General features: G+C 43.0%; 1 protein-coding gene across 7 annotated transcripts in view; it reads left to right on the top strand.

The window, feature by feature from the left end:
* Nucleotides 1-16,880, top strand: part of PIEZO2 (piezo type mechanosensitive ion channel component 2) — a 273,980-nt gene that overhangs the window by 111,278 nt on the left and 145,822 nt on the right. For all 7 annotated transcript variants that reach the window (XM_077352782.1, XM_077352780.1, XM_077352783.1 and 4 more), the window contains one exon: nt 16,327-16,489. In XM_077352782.1, the coding sequence (XP_077208897.1) occupies nt 16,327-16,489 (163 nt within the window). The remainder of the gene's footprint in view (nt 1-16,326; nt 16,490-16,880) is intronic.

Here is a 16,880-nt window from a genome sequence, read left to right as displayed (position 1 = left end):
CAGCTGGGACAGGTTGCCCTGCCTCTTTCTGCTCCTGCATGGGCGAGCATTTGGCATGGTGCACCTCATCTGTCCCGGATTTGTGCTCCCTCACAGGAGCCGGGACAACGAAGTTCCCAGTGGAAATGGTCGAAGACAAGCACATGGGTAGGGGCATTGAGTCAAGAAAGTATGAAAGAGAGACACAGTGAGGGAAGGAACTGGGCAGATGTCTACCCTGTACATAATGCATTAATTCCATTTTAGAAATGGGATGTGATCTCCTGAATAGGTTATAGTTCAAATTTCTTATGAAGATGTATTCAGTTAGTAAGGAGTGCCTATTTAATGCCTTCCCTTCATAATTAAACAAAAAGATTCTAATGCCTTTGCTGTTATTGCTGGATAATAGTATGTATTTTGATGTTGTATCGTTAAAAGAACAGTACTTCAGTGTAACCACTATACGTTTGGAGAAAATGCGCCATATGAATAGCAGTTTTATACTTCTAACTGTCAGTCTTCCAAAACCCACCTTTTACTAAAAACTTATATAAAATATTTATTTTAAAAATATTTAAGATTTTTAAAAATATAATAAGAGTATAATCTTTGCTCAGGAAGCCCTACAATTCTGAGGCAAATACTAACAGGCAAGTACTGAGGCAAGTAATGAGGCAAGTACTCTTTTAAAAGTCTTACAGTTAGATTTCTTCCTATTAGCAATAACATTAACATTTAATTGTGTGTCTATATCATAAATAAGTGCACTCCTGGCTGGGCAACATAAAGTTTGAGAGCTGCATGCAGCTTCTCCATTTCCCACCCTCCTCTGTAGAGATCAGGCAAGCAGCTGCTGTTAGGACTACTGTGTTGCCTGCATGAAGTTGAACATGAAACAAGCACTTTGGTTGCCCTTAAATGTATTCTGTGACAGTGCAGTGTCTTTACGACAATAAATAGTTTTCTAATGTTACTGACAAGCCATTTCAAAACATAGTAAGAGCAGTAGCTACAGAAACCATAGTCATGTCATAATAAAGATTCATTATCTCACTGTAGCAGGTTTTTGATAGTTATTCATTCATTCATTCATTCATTCATTCATTCATTCATTCATTCATTCATTCATTCATTCATTTATTTTTATATTCAAACTTTTATACCATCCCTCACGACAAGTCGTCTTGGGGCAGTTTACACATAGAACCAGTAAAATACAGCATTAAAACCTCATAAAACCCAAATTACACAAAAATTAAAAATAATATCAAGAAGATGATGATGACATTCATCGCCCCAAAGACTGTTCCAGCCAGATCAGCAAGATGTTCCCCTAATCCTGTCTATTCAGGGCAGATCATACATATGGGGAGTGATCCACTGATATCATTACTGGTCACCGCCCTTGCCTCAAATAGATTGTGCTGATCTGTTTTTCTCAGTTGGTTTTTCTCCTCACAAGTTAGGTTGTTTAGGATCATAGCGCGTGCCACATACTTTGATTTCTGCTTGCTTATATCAAGATGATCTCCGACTGATTTAGTGCTACATGGGCAAGTTTGTATATGGATGAGTCATAAGATTATTCACTGTTGCAGATGCTTCACCTTCATGGATAATTTCATGTGAGGTGGGTCTACAGAAGATGACCATCTTCAGAGGAAGGATAGGACATAATATTTATACCAAATGGATTATTTTTAAACCGCTCTTGTGGAGCGGTAAGAATAATAGAGTAAGGCCTAAAGGGGAGGAGATAGGGCGGGCTCTGTCTGGGATAAAACTCGGAGGGTCCAATCAGGAGCCACGACGCTTGAGGGCCAAGCAGCCATTGGCTGGTTGGCCCAGCCTCGCCACTCAGTGGAAGAAGCCTTCCACAGAGGTAAATCCACCGGCTGCCTTCCCCTCACCCTTGGGAAAGGAGCAGGGATGCCGCATCGAAGATACACCATCCCTGCTACTTTCCCACCCCAGGTCCCTAACTCTGTGCCCGGCCGGATCCTTCTGCCGGGCCCTGGGGAAGCCTCACCACGTCCAGGATGTGGTGAGGCTTCCCTGGGGCCCGGCAGAACGCTGCGCTGCCCACCACCGCTGACCAGAGCCTTCTGCTGGGCCCTGGGGAAGCCTCGCCGCGTTCTGGACATGCCGAGGGTTCCCCAGGGCCTGGCAGAAGGCCGTGCTGCCCACCGCCGCCAACCGGAGCCTTCTGCCGGGCCCTGGAGAAGCCTTGCTGCTTCCTGGATGCGCCAAGGCTTCCCCAGGCCCCGGCAGAAGGCCGTGCTGCCTGCCGCCCCCCACCGGAGTCTTCCCAGCTGTCACCCCCATCTCCACTGACCTCCGCCGCCGCGTCTCTGAACCTCTACTTACCTGTGCTTGCTTCTAAGCCCCCCTCCTCTACACTAAACCATGGTTCTGCTTCTCCCCAGCCACCCAGCCACCCTTCTCAACCACCCACTCTTCCCCACCCAACCATACTTGCACCTCCCCCAACTGCTCCTTCCCCCCTTTTTCCTGCCCTTTACCCTCTCATGCCACCTACCTGCATACCTTCCTTCCTTCCTCATTTTCTGTCTCTCCTATTTGCCTCTTTCTCTCCCACTTGCTTGCTCTCTTTCTCCATTACTCCCTTTCTTCCTTACTTTCTCCCTTTATTCCCCCCATCCATCCACCGACCCAGCTAGCGCCCGCTGTATTTAGCCTACAGTGGGCTTAATATCTAGTGTAAATATAAACAGGAAGTTCTACAGCAGGGATAGTCAAACTGTGGCCCTCCAAATGTGAATGGACTACAATTCCCATGAGCCCCTGCCAGCGTTTGCTGGCATCTACAGAATCGCTATAAAATCTTTTGCTCTGTCTCCAATTTTACTGATGCAGAATGTAGTTTCCCACCTAAAAGGTAAAAGTAAAGGTGTATCTCCTATGCAAGCACCAGGTCATGTCTGACACTTGGGGTGACGCCCTCTAGCGTTTTCATGGCAGACTCAATACAGCGTGGTTTGCCAGTGCCTTCCCCAGTCATTACCGTTTACTCCCCAGCAAGCTGGGTTCTCATTTTACCGACCTCAGAAGGATGGAAGGCTGAGTCAACCTTGAGCCGACCACTGGGATTGAACTCCCACCCTCGTGGGCAGAGCTTCAGACTGCATGTCTGCTGCCTTACCAATCTGTGCCACAAGAGGCTCTCGCTTCCCACCTACAACCTATAATTTTAGTCCGTTCTTCTACATACTTTGTGCAAACACCTACTCTTTTTTTCTGTGTAAGAATGGAAGGAAGCGTGGGGAGATGTTGCACCATCATAATCTGCTCTCCAGCACCTTTTCATAGCATGGAAACAGTCAGGGGTGAACTAGCCTCCCATGCCTTCATTATATATTGGATCACTGTTTCTATGCCACAACCCCAATATTTCTTGTGTTATGCCTGGCTGTTAGAGTGAAGGCGAGGTAAGTGAATAGGATAGTTAATTTGTGGAACTCACTATCACAAGATATGGTCATAGCCATCAACTTGGAAGGCTTTGAAAAGGGAGTAAAGAGATTCACTGCGGATGGAGTGTCATGATAGATATCTGTCCGTTTCAGAACCAGCACTAAACTAGACATGACCATGTCCCAGTCATCACTGGGCTGCCATCATTTAAAAAAATTTTAAATGCTGCAACAAGGGGCCTGCAGTGCCATGCAGCAAGGCACTGTTACCCTCTCTTCCCCATGCACCCCTTTTCAAGCACCAAAATAGCTGCAGGGTGCAGAGACTGTTTTATCTTGCTTTTATTTTTCTCCAATCACTGAAAGGAAGCATATGATAAGTACCACTACTCCCTGATTGCCAAGATAGATACAGTGCCCACAACTACTCTGACAGTCAGATGTTTGGCAGCAAAAGGAGACAACACATATTTTAGGCCACCCTAAAACATGTCTCTGCTGGTTCTAAAGGAAGCCTTGAGGTCTTACAATTGATTTCTTAAAATACAGGATAGGAAAGGAATAGCTGAGCTTTCAAGACTTGCTTATAGACTATAGTTTTTTAACATAGAAATTGATATTTGTACCTGTACAATATATAGGCGTTGAGTTTATTTTATTGTGTAGGACCATAGGCTATAACCATATAAAATATTAACAATATAAAATAAATACAAAATATACCATTTGAAATACAAAGTTCAGATTAAAACACAGATACCAGATAGACATTATTGCAATAAAACAGTATGAGACTAACAAGAAACCCATGGCTTAGTGAAGCTGATATGCCTTCTGTATATATTTGTTTCTAAAACATTTGCTTGCTTGGCTCAAAGCTTCCTAGAATGAGAACAATGAGTGCAACTCTTTCGTTATGGAGTTAATATTTTCATCATTCAAGCATAGTAGATCACCAGTTGCAAGTGAATCACCAGGTGCAAGAAATATCGCTTTTGAGAAATCGTAGTTTAACTGTCCAGGTTCACAATGCATCATTTTAGACAACATAAAGAAGGGTTCTTGCCAAGAGGGCGGCAGCGTGTCTAAGGACTAAAATTTTGACGTAAAATGTGTTTTACATGTCACCATGCTTGAAGATGTTACAAAACAGCTGGTAACTTTGTTTCTTTGGCAGCCAGTCTTTCATTACAATACCCTACTAGTAGGAGCAGGCCTTTGAAGGCACTTTTTAACCCACTTTGTGTAAGGTCTTTATTTGTGTAAGCATTACTTCTCTTCCAGTAGAGCTGTGTTTGCTTATGTTAGACTTCATATGGCTTGTAACTCATGTCTTGGAGGTGCAGGAGTGAAAGAAGTGTAACACAGTGAATGTTCCATACAAAGTAAGAGCTTCAGTGCAGGTGTGCCAACCTCCAGGTGTGATCTGGAGATATCCAGAAAACAGTGATCAGTTTTCTGTATCCCTTAATGACTGATGCCTTGAGTCAGGTCAGGTACTGATACAGGTGGGCAGGCAGACATGCCCTGCAATAATAGGATGAGTTACAGCAGTGGTCCCCAACCTGCGGGTCACGACCCGGTGCCGGGTCGTGAAGGCCATGGTTCCGGGCCGCGGTTCCCTCTCCCCGCCCCCCCCCGCAGTAAAAAACTTCCCAGGCCGCAAGCTTGCGGCTCGGGAAGCTTCTTACTGTGGGAGGGGGGAGAGGGAATCAGGGCCGCGTGCAGTGCATTGCGCATGTGCGGCAGGGGCCGCGCATGCGCACATGCGCCATGCGCGGCCGAAATCACGCATGCACAGCCGAAATCTCGCATGCGTGAAAGTGTCGCGCATGCATGATTTTGCCCGCACATGCGTGATTTCGGCCGCGCATGCGCAATGCGCGGGCGGGGCAGTTGCCCTGCCGGTCCCCAGCCTAAAAAAGGTTGGGGACCACTGAGTTACAGGACAACTCAAATCCCAGCCCACCCAGTGGAATGATGAACATTCAAACCCAGCCACTGCTGGCCCTCAGCCACCTTGGAGAAAACACATGGCAAAATCAGAGGTGGTGGCTCCAATGAAAAGCTGCTACTAACCACAGCATGGATCTAGAGTGGAGCCTGTGATCATCAGACTGAATAACAGGATGTATTCCTTGCATAGACCTTCAGCAAGCACCCTTGAGCAGGACACACATGAACCATCCCTCACAGTCATCCCTCACTTGCCGGGGGGGGGGATATATCTTGAACTAAGGAACTAAGGAAAAACCCCTCTCCCAGTTTCCTGCATCCATGTCAGGTCTCCCCACCCAGGGTCTGGCTTGCAGCCATCATAAGAGGAATGGACATAGTCATCAGTGGCCACAACAAGGTCTAGGTTTCAGAATCAGGAAGGAATTGGTCTATGCTGGTGGATGCAGCCACCTTGCTGACAGAGTAAGTGAGGTGGGAGAAGGGTCATGCTCATGAGCAAGGATGAGAGAAGATAAAGGTGACTGGATAGAAGTTTAACATGACTGACTGGCTGGTGGTTACTCAGCATTGGACCCCCCCCCATACACACACACACCCTGGAAGGAAGCATGGCCTGGAGTCTCACCTTGGCAGTAAGGGGGCTGCCAGCTAAGCAGTGACCTGCATCACACCCAGGTGCCCTGTGGTCACCTTCCGGTAGAAGGGCATGGCAAGGTAGCTCTAGCTGACTGACCATACAGCTGGGATTGGCCATGCCCTGCAACCATTGTCCCAACAGGGAAAAGGAACTCCCCCACACACAAACATTCCAAATCCCAAATGTTCTATGTTGGATGCACTCTCCTTACCCAGGCTCTGACTTGCAGCCTCTATCAGTTGATGATGATACTGGAGACTTAGATCTGCCTATCCCTATAGATGAGTTGTTGATGTCAGGTATCTACACTGTAATAGATGCATAATTAGTCTCATGTAGTACAGCAGTTCTCATAGGTTTGTGTAATAAATAGATGTTCTAACAGTACCATCAATGTCCTAACAGTACGCTTGACAAAATATTTGCATAGGATGTCTAAGGGACATTTGTTCCGCTATTCCATGAGCTTATTTTCTTTTCAACTAAATTAATTAAAACTTTCCCGCATGCCATGTAATGCAGGGGCTTGGACGGGAAGGAACAAATATCTGATACGTGCTGTTTTATTCCTGGTGTTTCACTATTGCCAGTATTTTTCTTGGTACATGCTCCATCTGTGGTCACCAGTAGCCTGGGAATATCCGGGGTACGGTTACCATAAGAGAATATGAACTGATCATTTATTGAATTTGGAAACCTGTTTGTAGTTATTCTGTCTTTTTATTTTTGTTGTTCTTAATAATTTATTCATGAAAGGTTTCAAAAGCACAATTGGCAGACAAAATATAGCGATTATTGTTTCTTTTTAGAATACAGTAGACAAAATACAGTGGACACAGAAGTGAGTCTTCTAAAGAGAACACTACTCTGTTGCATTAGATGTACATGTATTATAAAAAATAGATTTCCTTTATACCTCCAGATCACCTCATTTAGCTCTGATCTAATTCCGAATATTCCTTTCTTTATATCCAAAAACTCTCTACAGTACCCATTATGTTAATTCCCAGAGAAAATAATCTCTCTGTTAATTTCTGTGGCGATTGTGACAGTGCAGACAGAGGTTACCAGATATTTCACTATTGGGAATTTTAAATGAATTTTTAACTTTGTTGGAGCTTAACTTGTCCCAGTCTCTGACCAGAGCTAGTTCCAGCCCCAAATATGGGTTAGGATTGCTAAGCATGGCTGCCAATTCCTGGAGGGGAAATTCCTGAAGGTTTGGGGATTAAGCCTGGGAAAAACAGAGTTTGGAAGGGCAGGGGAGCTCAGCTGTGCATGTGATGCCATGGCATCCACTCTCCAAAGCTGCCATTTCCTCCAGGGTGTCTGATTCTGTATTCTGGAGATCTGTTATAATTCTGGGAAAACTCCAGCTCTCAGTAATGCTAAGTCATTTGTGGAAATGATCTGCACGGTTGTTGTTTTTTTCATTTTCTAGCTGGTTTCCAGAAAAGCAAAGGAGAGAAGTTTTTCTTTACTAAAATATTTTTAAAACTATTTTTGGTTTCACCACAGTTTTTTTGTGCACACATGGTTCCTCGGTTATTACAGCAGGATGTGTGTCCTGGCTGCAAGAATGTGCTGTCAAAAACCACTGCTTCCTCCCTACTTCATCATTCATGCTGGAGCTCAGGCTCACTGAGTTAGGACATCTCCTCTGTAGATTTGGCATGGTTCAGAGGCTGAGATAGCCGTCTGTCTAGCCCTTGGAGGATAGCTTGTGTACGCAAGAACAGATCAAAGACTGTGGAGCCATCTTGACCACCCATCTGCCTACCTGCTCATTCTGTGGTGCCTTGCTTTTGTTATCCTGATGCAGAACATAAAGGAGTGCTTCTGTGTTGAAGCAGCTAGTACCAGGGCAACTTTCCCAAGTGGGTGCTCTCAGCATGTCTGCCATTCATCAGGTAGGTGCAGACAAAACATGTTATATCATTTGTACCAGCTGTCTGTGCTGTATTGGATCCATGGGATGCTACTGTTCTGGTAAGGATCTTGTAAGGAATACTTTAAGTAAATAAATATCTTTTGGTCAGGGGTCTGCCTCTGTGGCAGAAAACACCAGAATCCACCCTGCACCCCCATCCAGCTCCCTCTTTCTCTGAATTAAAAAAAAATGCTTTCAGTACAGCAAGAACAAATATCTTCTTAGGAGATAAAAGAGTTATCATAGGATCCCACATCAGGAGACCCTGAACATGTATCTTCTTTTCAACTTAATCCAAGCCTCTAACTGCGTCTCATATGAAATGTTGCGCCTAATGGCTAACTTTTTCCATAACGTTGAAAAAGCAAGCACTTTCTAAATTGTAAATCTCAGTAGGAATGCACTTCTCATTCCTTTAGTCTGTGGCCTTTTTCAAGATTTGGATGTTCATCAGTGATCTTCTGTGCAGTCCCACATGGGGACTTTGCATGAGCAGTTTACAGCATTCTTCTGTGTGTTTCACAACAGCATAAACAATCCTGTTTCGATTATAAAATCTTCAGTGTAAATTGCTATAATGCAAATAAATTTGCTCATAAGAAAATGTATAGAGCCTAGGACAGTATTGTTAAATGTTGCACAATAAAATCAGGTGCTTGCACTCGAAAGCTCACGCCTTGAATAAATCTTTGTTGGTCTTAAAGGTGCTACTGGACTCTCATTGTGCTAGTTCAGACCAACACGGCTGCTCATTTGAATCTATTGTTAAATGTTGTTACAAATAGAAATCCATATTGAGATACATTCATAACAAGAACAAACAAAGGAATACTAACTTACCAGTAGACATGCAGGAGTCAGAAATGTTTTTTAAAGAGCTCCCAGTTTCCATAGAAATTCAGTTCAACTAACTAGTGATATGTTCTAGAGATGGATATTCAGCCTCTAATGGGCTGAATGCACTCTTGCCTAAATTCTATGCACATTCTATGCCGCGGACTAAATAAACCCATAAAGGCTTATGGGGAGGAGTTAGGGCGGGCTCTGTCCAGGATGAGGAAGGGTGCTGATTGGCCCCTTCCTCTGGACAGACCATCGGCGGGGCCTATCGGCAGGCGCAAAGCACCTGCCGATTGGCCCCGATGATTCCCACCCTGGCGAAAAGGGAGCAACGGCTCGCAGTTGCTCCCTTGCTGGCGGCCTGACGCGTCGGGAGGCGCAAAGCGCCTCCGACGCGTCAGGCCGCCGGCAAGGGAGCCCCCGGCAGTCACGCGCAGCGCAGCTGCTGGGGGCTCCCCGGCCAGCGGCCTTTGCGCCTCTCGCCGCATCAGGCCACCGGCAAGGGAGCCCCTGGCAGCCGCACTGCGCATGACTGCCAGAGGCTCCCTTGCCTAGCGCCCGCTGTATTTGGACTACAGTGGGCTTGATTACTAGTATCTATATAAAAGACCTCTACTATGAAGTCATCTTTATTGAACTCAAGAGTGCAGTTGTATGTATCTCACTGTTTACGGTACACTGTTTCTTCCCCAGAACACTATCTTGCCATTTGGGATTATTATGGCACCCAGAGTATTTTCAAAGTATTTTCTAGTCTTGATGACGGCATATCTTCATTCACAAGACTTTCATATATTCCTCTATGTGGATGATTGGCTGTTGGCAGAGGACTCCAGAGACCAATTATTAAAACATTGTTCCCTGGTCTTAGATACTTTAATTGGAAGAAGTCCCATTTGGTCCCACCCTGAAGAGTGAAACTTATTGAAGTGAAGTTGGACTGTGTATTGGGTATAGGATTTCTGCCCTCTGAGTGCAAGCCATTAGGAAATCGGTTAAGCAGTTTACATTTAATAAGTTTGGAGGATCTTTTGCATTTTAGGCTTCTACTATCGGAAATTTTGCCCTTTGCCAGGTTGCAGATATGCCCCCTGCAACTTTCTGTCATGCTATAGGAAAATTGTGCATGCTTTATGGCATAGATTTTCCATTCAAAAATCTGTTATCTGTTTCCGGTTATGGTGGCTTTCTCATCATAGTTATCCCAAGGTGGTTCCTTTGGAATCCATGATCATGGAGTAGTTCTGACTACAGATGCTTCACTCTTGGGTTGTGGTGCCCTCTGTGAGAGCTTCTCCACAAGGGGTATGTGGTCTAATAATGAAAGATTGCATCATATTAATCTGCTTCAGTTTCAAGTGGTTTGGAATGCCCTTTAGCTGTTTCACATATACCTTACAAGACAGGTCCATACTGTCACACTTTTTTGTTTAAACAAACAAGGAGGCAAAGGTTCTAGAAGCTTAGGATGTTACCCTGATCTGGGGCAAGGCCTCATGGCCACATTCAGGCTATACATATTTTAGGAAATCTGAACACAGAGGCTGACAGGTACAGCAGAGCAGGAACTCACCAATGGTCTATAAACACCATGTATTTAAAACTGATCTTCACTCTCTGGGGAGTCCCAGAGGTCAGCTTGCAACAACAGAAAAATGAAGGTCACAAAATGTTGCTCTTGAGTAGGAAGAGGCATAAGTTCCTTAAGGGGTGAGTTCCAGCTTTGGGGGAAGGGGGCCATTGAACATATGAACATCAACAAGAAATACCCCTTTCTCTCAGGATTGTAGTTACAGGGCCCTCCTTACCCAGCATGTGGTAGATGGATTTTTATTCCTAGATATTGCAATGAACACCTGGCTTGTCCAGAATAGGAAAACAAATGAGGCATGAGAAAAAGTATAAAGGGGAGTGTCTGTATTTAAATTTGGCTCAGGTCTGGTTTTTTTGTGTGCAGCACAGCCCCATAAATGTTGTATGCTTTATGTCAGTAATGAGGCTGCCAACCTTGGCACTTGCATTCAACTTGTTAAATAGCAGTATTCTGCATAATGATGTTTGGAAAGCAAACATTTGGCACATGTTTAGTTGATATGTGGGTGAGCACTTTTGCCAAACAGATTTTTTTATAAGTTCACAGTGTAGATGTCGAGAGAACTTGATGTTCATTTAGTTTCAAAGTAGATGCATAGCTATTGATTTACAAATTCTTCAGGAAATTATAATATTTATGCTTGCTGAAGTCTACACCAGATTTTAAAGTAAATTTTACATTTATACTTCCCTTGTGTGTTTTTTTGTCAACTGATAAAACATATTCTTAGTTAATGTAGAATCTACTTGTTAGAATGTGTTCAATGAATCCATGGATTGAGCTCTGTGTATCATGATGATATGTCATTTTATTTTTCTAGCATCTGGGTTTTGTATTGTTTTTGGTGGCATTACTTAGACCATCTTGGAGTCCCTGGCTAGTGCTATTAAGGTTTTTATTTATTTTATTTTATGACACACCTTTCTTCTATTGCTAAAGTGACTTATGTAGGATTCCTAGGAGGTTTCACATCCAGATGCTGATCATATTTGGTTAGATCTGTATCATGTGCTCTCGAGCTTTACTTTTGGGTATATAGAGAGAATGAAAGGGGAGGGATGATTGTGGTAGGTATAAGCCCTGTATGCTTTTTTCCTGACTATATTTTCACTCTTGGGCCTTATTCATGGAGGTATATAGAGACAAAGCTAGTCAGAGATGTTAATTTTACTAAATGGCTTTTTGGCTTAGGGGCATTTTCTGCATTTCTTCTCTATGGACCATTTATGTACTGAGAACCTCACTGCCCCAGGAGCACAAATCAGGGTTGGATGAGGCGCACCAGGCAAAATGCTCTCTCATGCGGGTGCAGGAAGTGATGGGGCAACCTGCCACGATTAAAACTCTAGCCTACAGCGTGGCATGAAACCTCCAGTGCATAAATTGTCTATGGTCTTTTCTTCCCAGACTTTGTCTAGTCTTATTTAAAGCAGGAATGATACCCATTGTCCCTTTCCTTATTCCACAGCCCAAGGGTAGTTGTGCTGCCAGGGTGCAGCTTTTGATTTCTTAAATCTTCCACATTTTTAAAAGCCCCCCATCTGTGGAAGATTTCTCATATCTGTTTCTGTCTATCAACATGTTTCTTGGGGTAGGTATACCTTTCCAGCAGCCTTTTTTTTCTCTTTCCCTATCCTTGCTTTTCCTGATCTTTGGACAGACACTCTAGAAAGAAACTGGGCAATGTGTGCGGCAGGCAATAAAACAGGCCAAGCTGGTGGGTTTTTTTTGTCAGAAACTTTCCATTTGCAAACCTGTCACTGAAAGGTAAAAAGCTTATGAACTCTCTTCTAAATATGATTAATAGTTGCTGAAAAAGGAGGGGAAATGGCTAAGGAGAGGTGTATAAACCTTAATCACCTTCTGGTAGAAAGTTGATGATGAACTGAGTCTTATGTTCATTCACCATCTTTAATGGCACCACAAGGATTGTGGGTGCTTCTAGAAAGCTCCTTCCACTTATGACCCTCACCTAAATCAGTCCTGTTCACAATAAAATAATTTAAGAGAGCTTTGAACAGTAAGGATAAGTATAGTTAAAGATAAATTTGGATAACTTTATCATGGTTAGATTAAAACTGGACATCTATTGGAAGAATAAAAATTGCAATTTTGTCTACTGTATGTCACTTGGCATCAATGACATATTTAATTGCACATATTTACAGATGTTCAAATTATCAATTTTGGGGTTCACTTCCTCTAGGGATTTACTCCAGCCATCTTCCAGTGAAGTCTGTGGACTATAATGAGCAGAATTCCAGGAATGGAGAGAGGCTGGGACTCCACTCCTTTCAACAACTTTCCCCCTCCATCCATGATGTCACTGGGGAGGAGGCTTTAAAAGTGCCATAGATATATAGTTCTATCATCCTGTGACTTGGCGTATTGCTGGGAAATATGCATAGAGTTTTGGTAAAATTTCCTGTACCTACATAACATGGATACTGGGTCAAAATCTTGGTTTGTATTTTCTTCAATTCAGGGGGTCTTTAGAAACATAGTTATGTTAGTGATTTTCCAATGTGATTTAGTTTCATTATCAAACAAGCATAGCTCCTTTACAAATCATATCCACATTTCTTTTCAAGCTGACAGTTTTGGTGCCAGAGGTATATGTTGCTCACCAAACTTATTGTTGGGAATTAACATTATGGATCTGGTTAGTAGATCCTCGTCAAAGATAGGATTTCTGTTGCTACGTTACCTTAGTGACCACCTTATTTTGGACAATTTTTTTTCTTTTTTTGCATTCTGTACTGTGAATGACTTGTCATCCAGCATCATAAAATGAGAAATTAATGGAGCACTAGAAAAAGCAGGCTTAGTGAAAAATCCCTTTAAGAACTAGATATTTGGAAACAAAGCATCTATCTGTGGTCTCATATTCGTGAAATTGTAAGTAATTCATTCTATTGGGAGGTCCATCATGTTTTGCAATTAATTCACTTGCCAGAAGAAGAGTGCTTCTTCCAATCACTCTTCCTGTTTGTTAAACAGTGCCTGCATTCAGATGTCATGACAAACTCTTAATTACACAGAAGGTTGTCAGCATCGGGCACAATCACAGTCTGTTTGCTATACCCGCATGCTTCCTTCATTCCTCCCACATTCCTTCTCCTCCTCCCTTCCATGGAGCCTGATTGAACACGTCCTTTTTTTTATTCAGCCCCAGTTTTCCAAGATGTCTCAGTTCAGGCGCCTTAGCAAATTGGTTTACCCTCAACAGGCCATAAGGCTCAACAGGATACAAGGCTTGTAGGAGAAAAAAATATTCCACTTCAGTGAGGTGCTTGCATTTGGATGTCATTGAAAATGTTCATTCCTGATGCTCACAAACCTCTTTTCAATAAGAATTTGCTATGATGCTTGAATATACTCAGAATGAAAAGTAAAGTTGTAAATAAAAATGCTTTTTATTTGCATTTATTTTTGAACTTTTCAATGACAAAATATGTTGTTGAGATGAATTAATAATTGAGATTGTACAGGTAATATGGCAAATCAACAGATTGATTTGAGTAGAATAGGATAAGTTGCTTACTCTGGCAGAATCCATTACATTACCTGGACACAACCCTTGTGGTGTGCTGTGCTTCCAGTTTAATGACCTGGGCTCTACCTGCAACACCACTGGGACCTGCCTGACTGGCCATCATGGGTGTGCTGTGAGAAGCAGGACGCCTGTGTGGTGCAGAGCTGAAATAGTATCATGTTGCCTCTGGACCTGAACCATGGAGACCTTTTTGGTGAGATGAAATATAAGTTTCTGGGCTCCCGTGGATTTCCAGGCATGGCACAGTCAGATGTCTTGCATAATTTTCTTTCCTTGAGTCTTGGGCCTCCTGCTGCTGTGCCATTATATTCCACATCGGCTATTCCTGCTGTTCAGTAATCCAATGATTGATGTCCATGGTGCTGATCAGGATGATGGTTTCTCAACTCCTCTGAATTGGAGTGAACTGCAGTTTTGCTGGTGCAATATAGGGATGGCTGGCAGTTCACCTGGCAGATGCTGGGATATGTGCACAGGGCTTAGGGACTATCTTTGTAAGGGCCACAAAGTTATCCAGTTCCTGTTGTGCAGGGATCAAATGCAGTATCCAGTGGCAATGTTGTATCCAGCTGGAAATGTAGCATCCAGTGGTATCCAGGGTTGCTTTCTTCCTTGGCAGAACCTTAGGAGAGCCTCAGACAGACCCAGCAAAGTTGTTTCTACTTAGTTCCCTCCCTGGCCTGTTCACACTCCGTTAAATCATGGTTTCAAACTACAGTTTACCTTTGTGTGACTGGAAAATCATGGCAAACACTGATGAGAGGAAATCCCGAAACGAAAGAGAGACTGGTACATAATAGAAGGTGACATATATGAAGTTTTTGCTCAATCCTCCAAACCGTGTTGTGGTAGACAGAGTCATTTCTGCTTCTCTGAATGCAGCCAGTGAGAGCTGATGGAATGTTGAGGGGAGGTTAACAGGTGATCATAGACAGCCAGGACAGTTAGAATGCAGGGAGAGATGTGTGAAGAGGGGGTGAGTTTGAGTCTGGAAGTGAAACAGCATGTCAGAATCTGACTGTAATAAAGGTAGTCTGTAACTGAGAAGACTGTAAGAATTGAAAGAGTGAGGGATCAAAAGTTCAAATGCTGAGAAACCTGTGTGCCTCCAGTGTTGTTTAATTTGAATAAAAGTTAAAAGTGTAAATTGTCTCAGGAGAAGAAGCTAAACATACAAACCAGCCAGCTGTCAGCCTGGATATATATTTACATGCTAGGAGCATGAAAAGGAAACCAAGGGAACTAAGCAAGGGAACTATTTGGGTGAGGATCTAATGCAGTCTTTCTCAACCTTTGAACATCTCCCAGACACTCCCACCAGAAGTGATATCACTAGGCCACTCCCACAACACAGGAAGTGACAGCACAGAAATATTTTCAGATGATTTGTAAACAGAACCATACCTGCACTCTGGGCTGGCAGGTAGGCTCTTCTTCATCAAAGAAAGCCTGCAGGAACAGGGCCAGGGCAGGCCTATGCTGTTCCATTGCCCCTACCCCCCCATGCCAGAAACAAGACTGTAGCAGGCTTACGCTGCTCCATTCCCACCCCCCATACAGTTAAAATGAGAGTCTCTGGACTCCAGTTGCTATCATGTGCAATGAGCCTTGGCCAACAAGAATTTGTATGGCCGGGGCCCCTCCTCACCTCTTTCAGGCCCATTGTTGGCCATTTTGGGAGGGTGTGGGTATGTTGACATGACCATATATGGTCATATTACAATATATATATTTTAATTAAAATATATGAAAATTTAATTAACTACCAGCCAATTTGCTAAACCTTTCTGAGGCCATCATGAAACCACAGAGTTTCACAAAAAATGGTTGAGAAAGCCTGATCTAAAGAAAAGGGAAGATTGCTCTTCTGGCAGTGTCACTGGGAAACAGAGTGGGGACCTAATATGTATATATGTTAGAAGATGAGTGATGAACCAGTGTCTTCCTAATTTACCTATACCTTTACGTCTGAGAGAAGTTGTGTTGATTGGTAACACTGGAGGTCACATATGCTTTTGGGACTGTGTCAATATGTGGAACCAGCTTTACCAATATGTGGTTTTTGGATAACAGCTTCTGACTTTGTTGTAGATTAATATTTTATAGTTCATAGTTTTTTACTAATATTAGTATGCACTAGAAAACAGGACCACTGGTTTGCATAAGAACATTAATGTGTTTTGAAGCTCTTATACTATAACACTAGTTTTCTCTTTCTCCAGTTCAGTAGAAGCAGAAGAGCCCAGATATAACTCGGATGCAATATACTGATAGAGAACAAGCACAAATGCTTATTGTTGAGGTTGTCACATCTGTTAAAAAGTACTGTCACCATGGACTTTAAGATTGGAATGAAAAAGTACATTGATTTTTCTCTCTTTTAATTTCCTTTAGTGTTAGAGGGGCAGATGCTGGCAATGCCATTAGAATTTTTGTTCCTGATATCGGTATGTTCATTGCCAGTCTGACTATATGGATGGTCTGCAGAAATATCATTCAGAAGGCAGCACAAGAGGATTCTGGACAGTATAATGAGCAGTTTGATGGAGAAGAAATGGTATGTATGCATGCTTATCCATTCAACAACTTTTATTTTGTTTCCCTTGGGGTGTCGTGCAGTTTCCCATTCCTGTTTATACTGTCACCACAACCGACGATCAAAGGATGCACTTTACTGTGCCCCCCTCACTCTAAACAGAAAAGGGCAGCCTGTCTGAAATTGCAAAATTTAATGTCAGTAATATTATGATTTATATGGTTTTGTCAGTTTTATGTGTTATTGATAACTGCTGTGAGCCGCCCTCCCAAGAGAAGGGCAGCATACAAATAGAAAAATAAATAAAGTGTTAGATATCTTTAGTCTGTAATATCCACTGGGTAATCTTGTTTTGGCAATACAACAAAATCTCTATTATATCATGTAATTTAATTAATGTTTCCCAATTTGT

The sequence above is a fragment of the Paroedura picta genome, chromosome 9, assembly GCF_049243985.1.
Source record: "Paroedura picta isolate Pp20150507F chromosome 9, Ppicta_v3.0, whole genome shotgun sequence".
Taxonomy (NCBI): domain Eukaryota; kingdom Metazoa; phylum Chordata; class Lepidosauria; order Squamata; family Gekkonidae; genus Paroedura; species Paroedura picta.
This window is presented reverse-complemented; position numbering and strand designations above follow the sequence as displayed.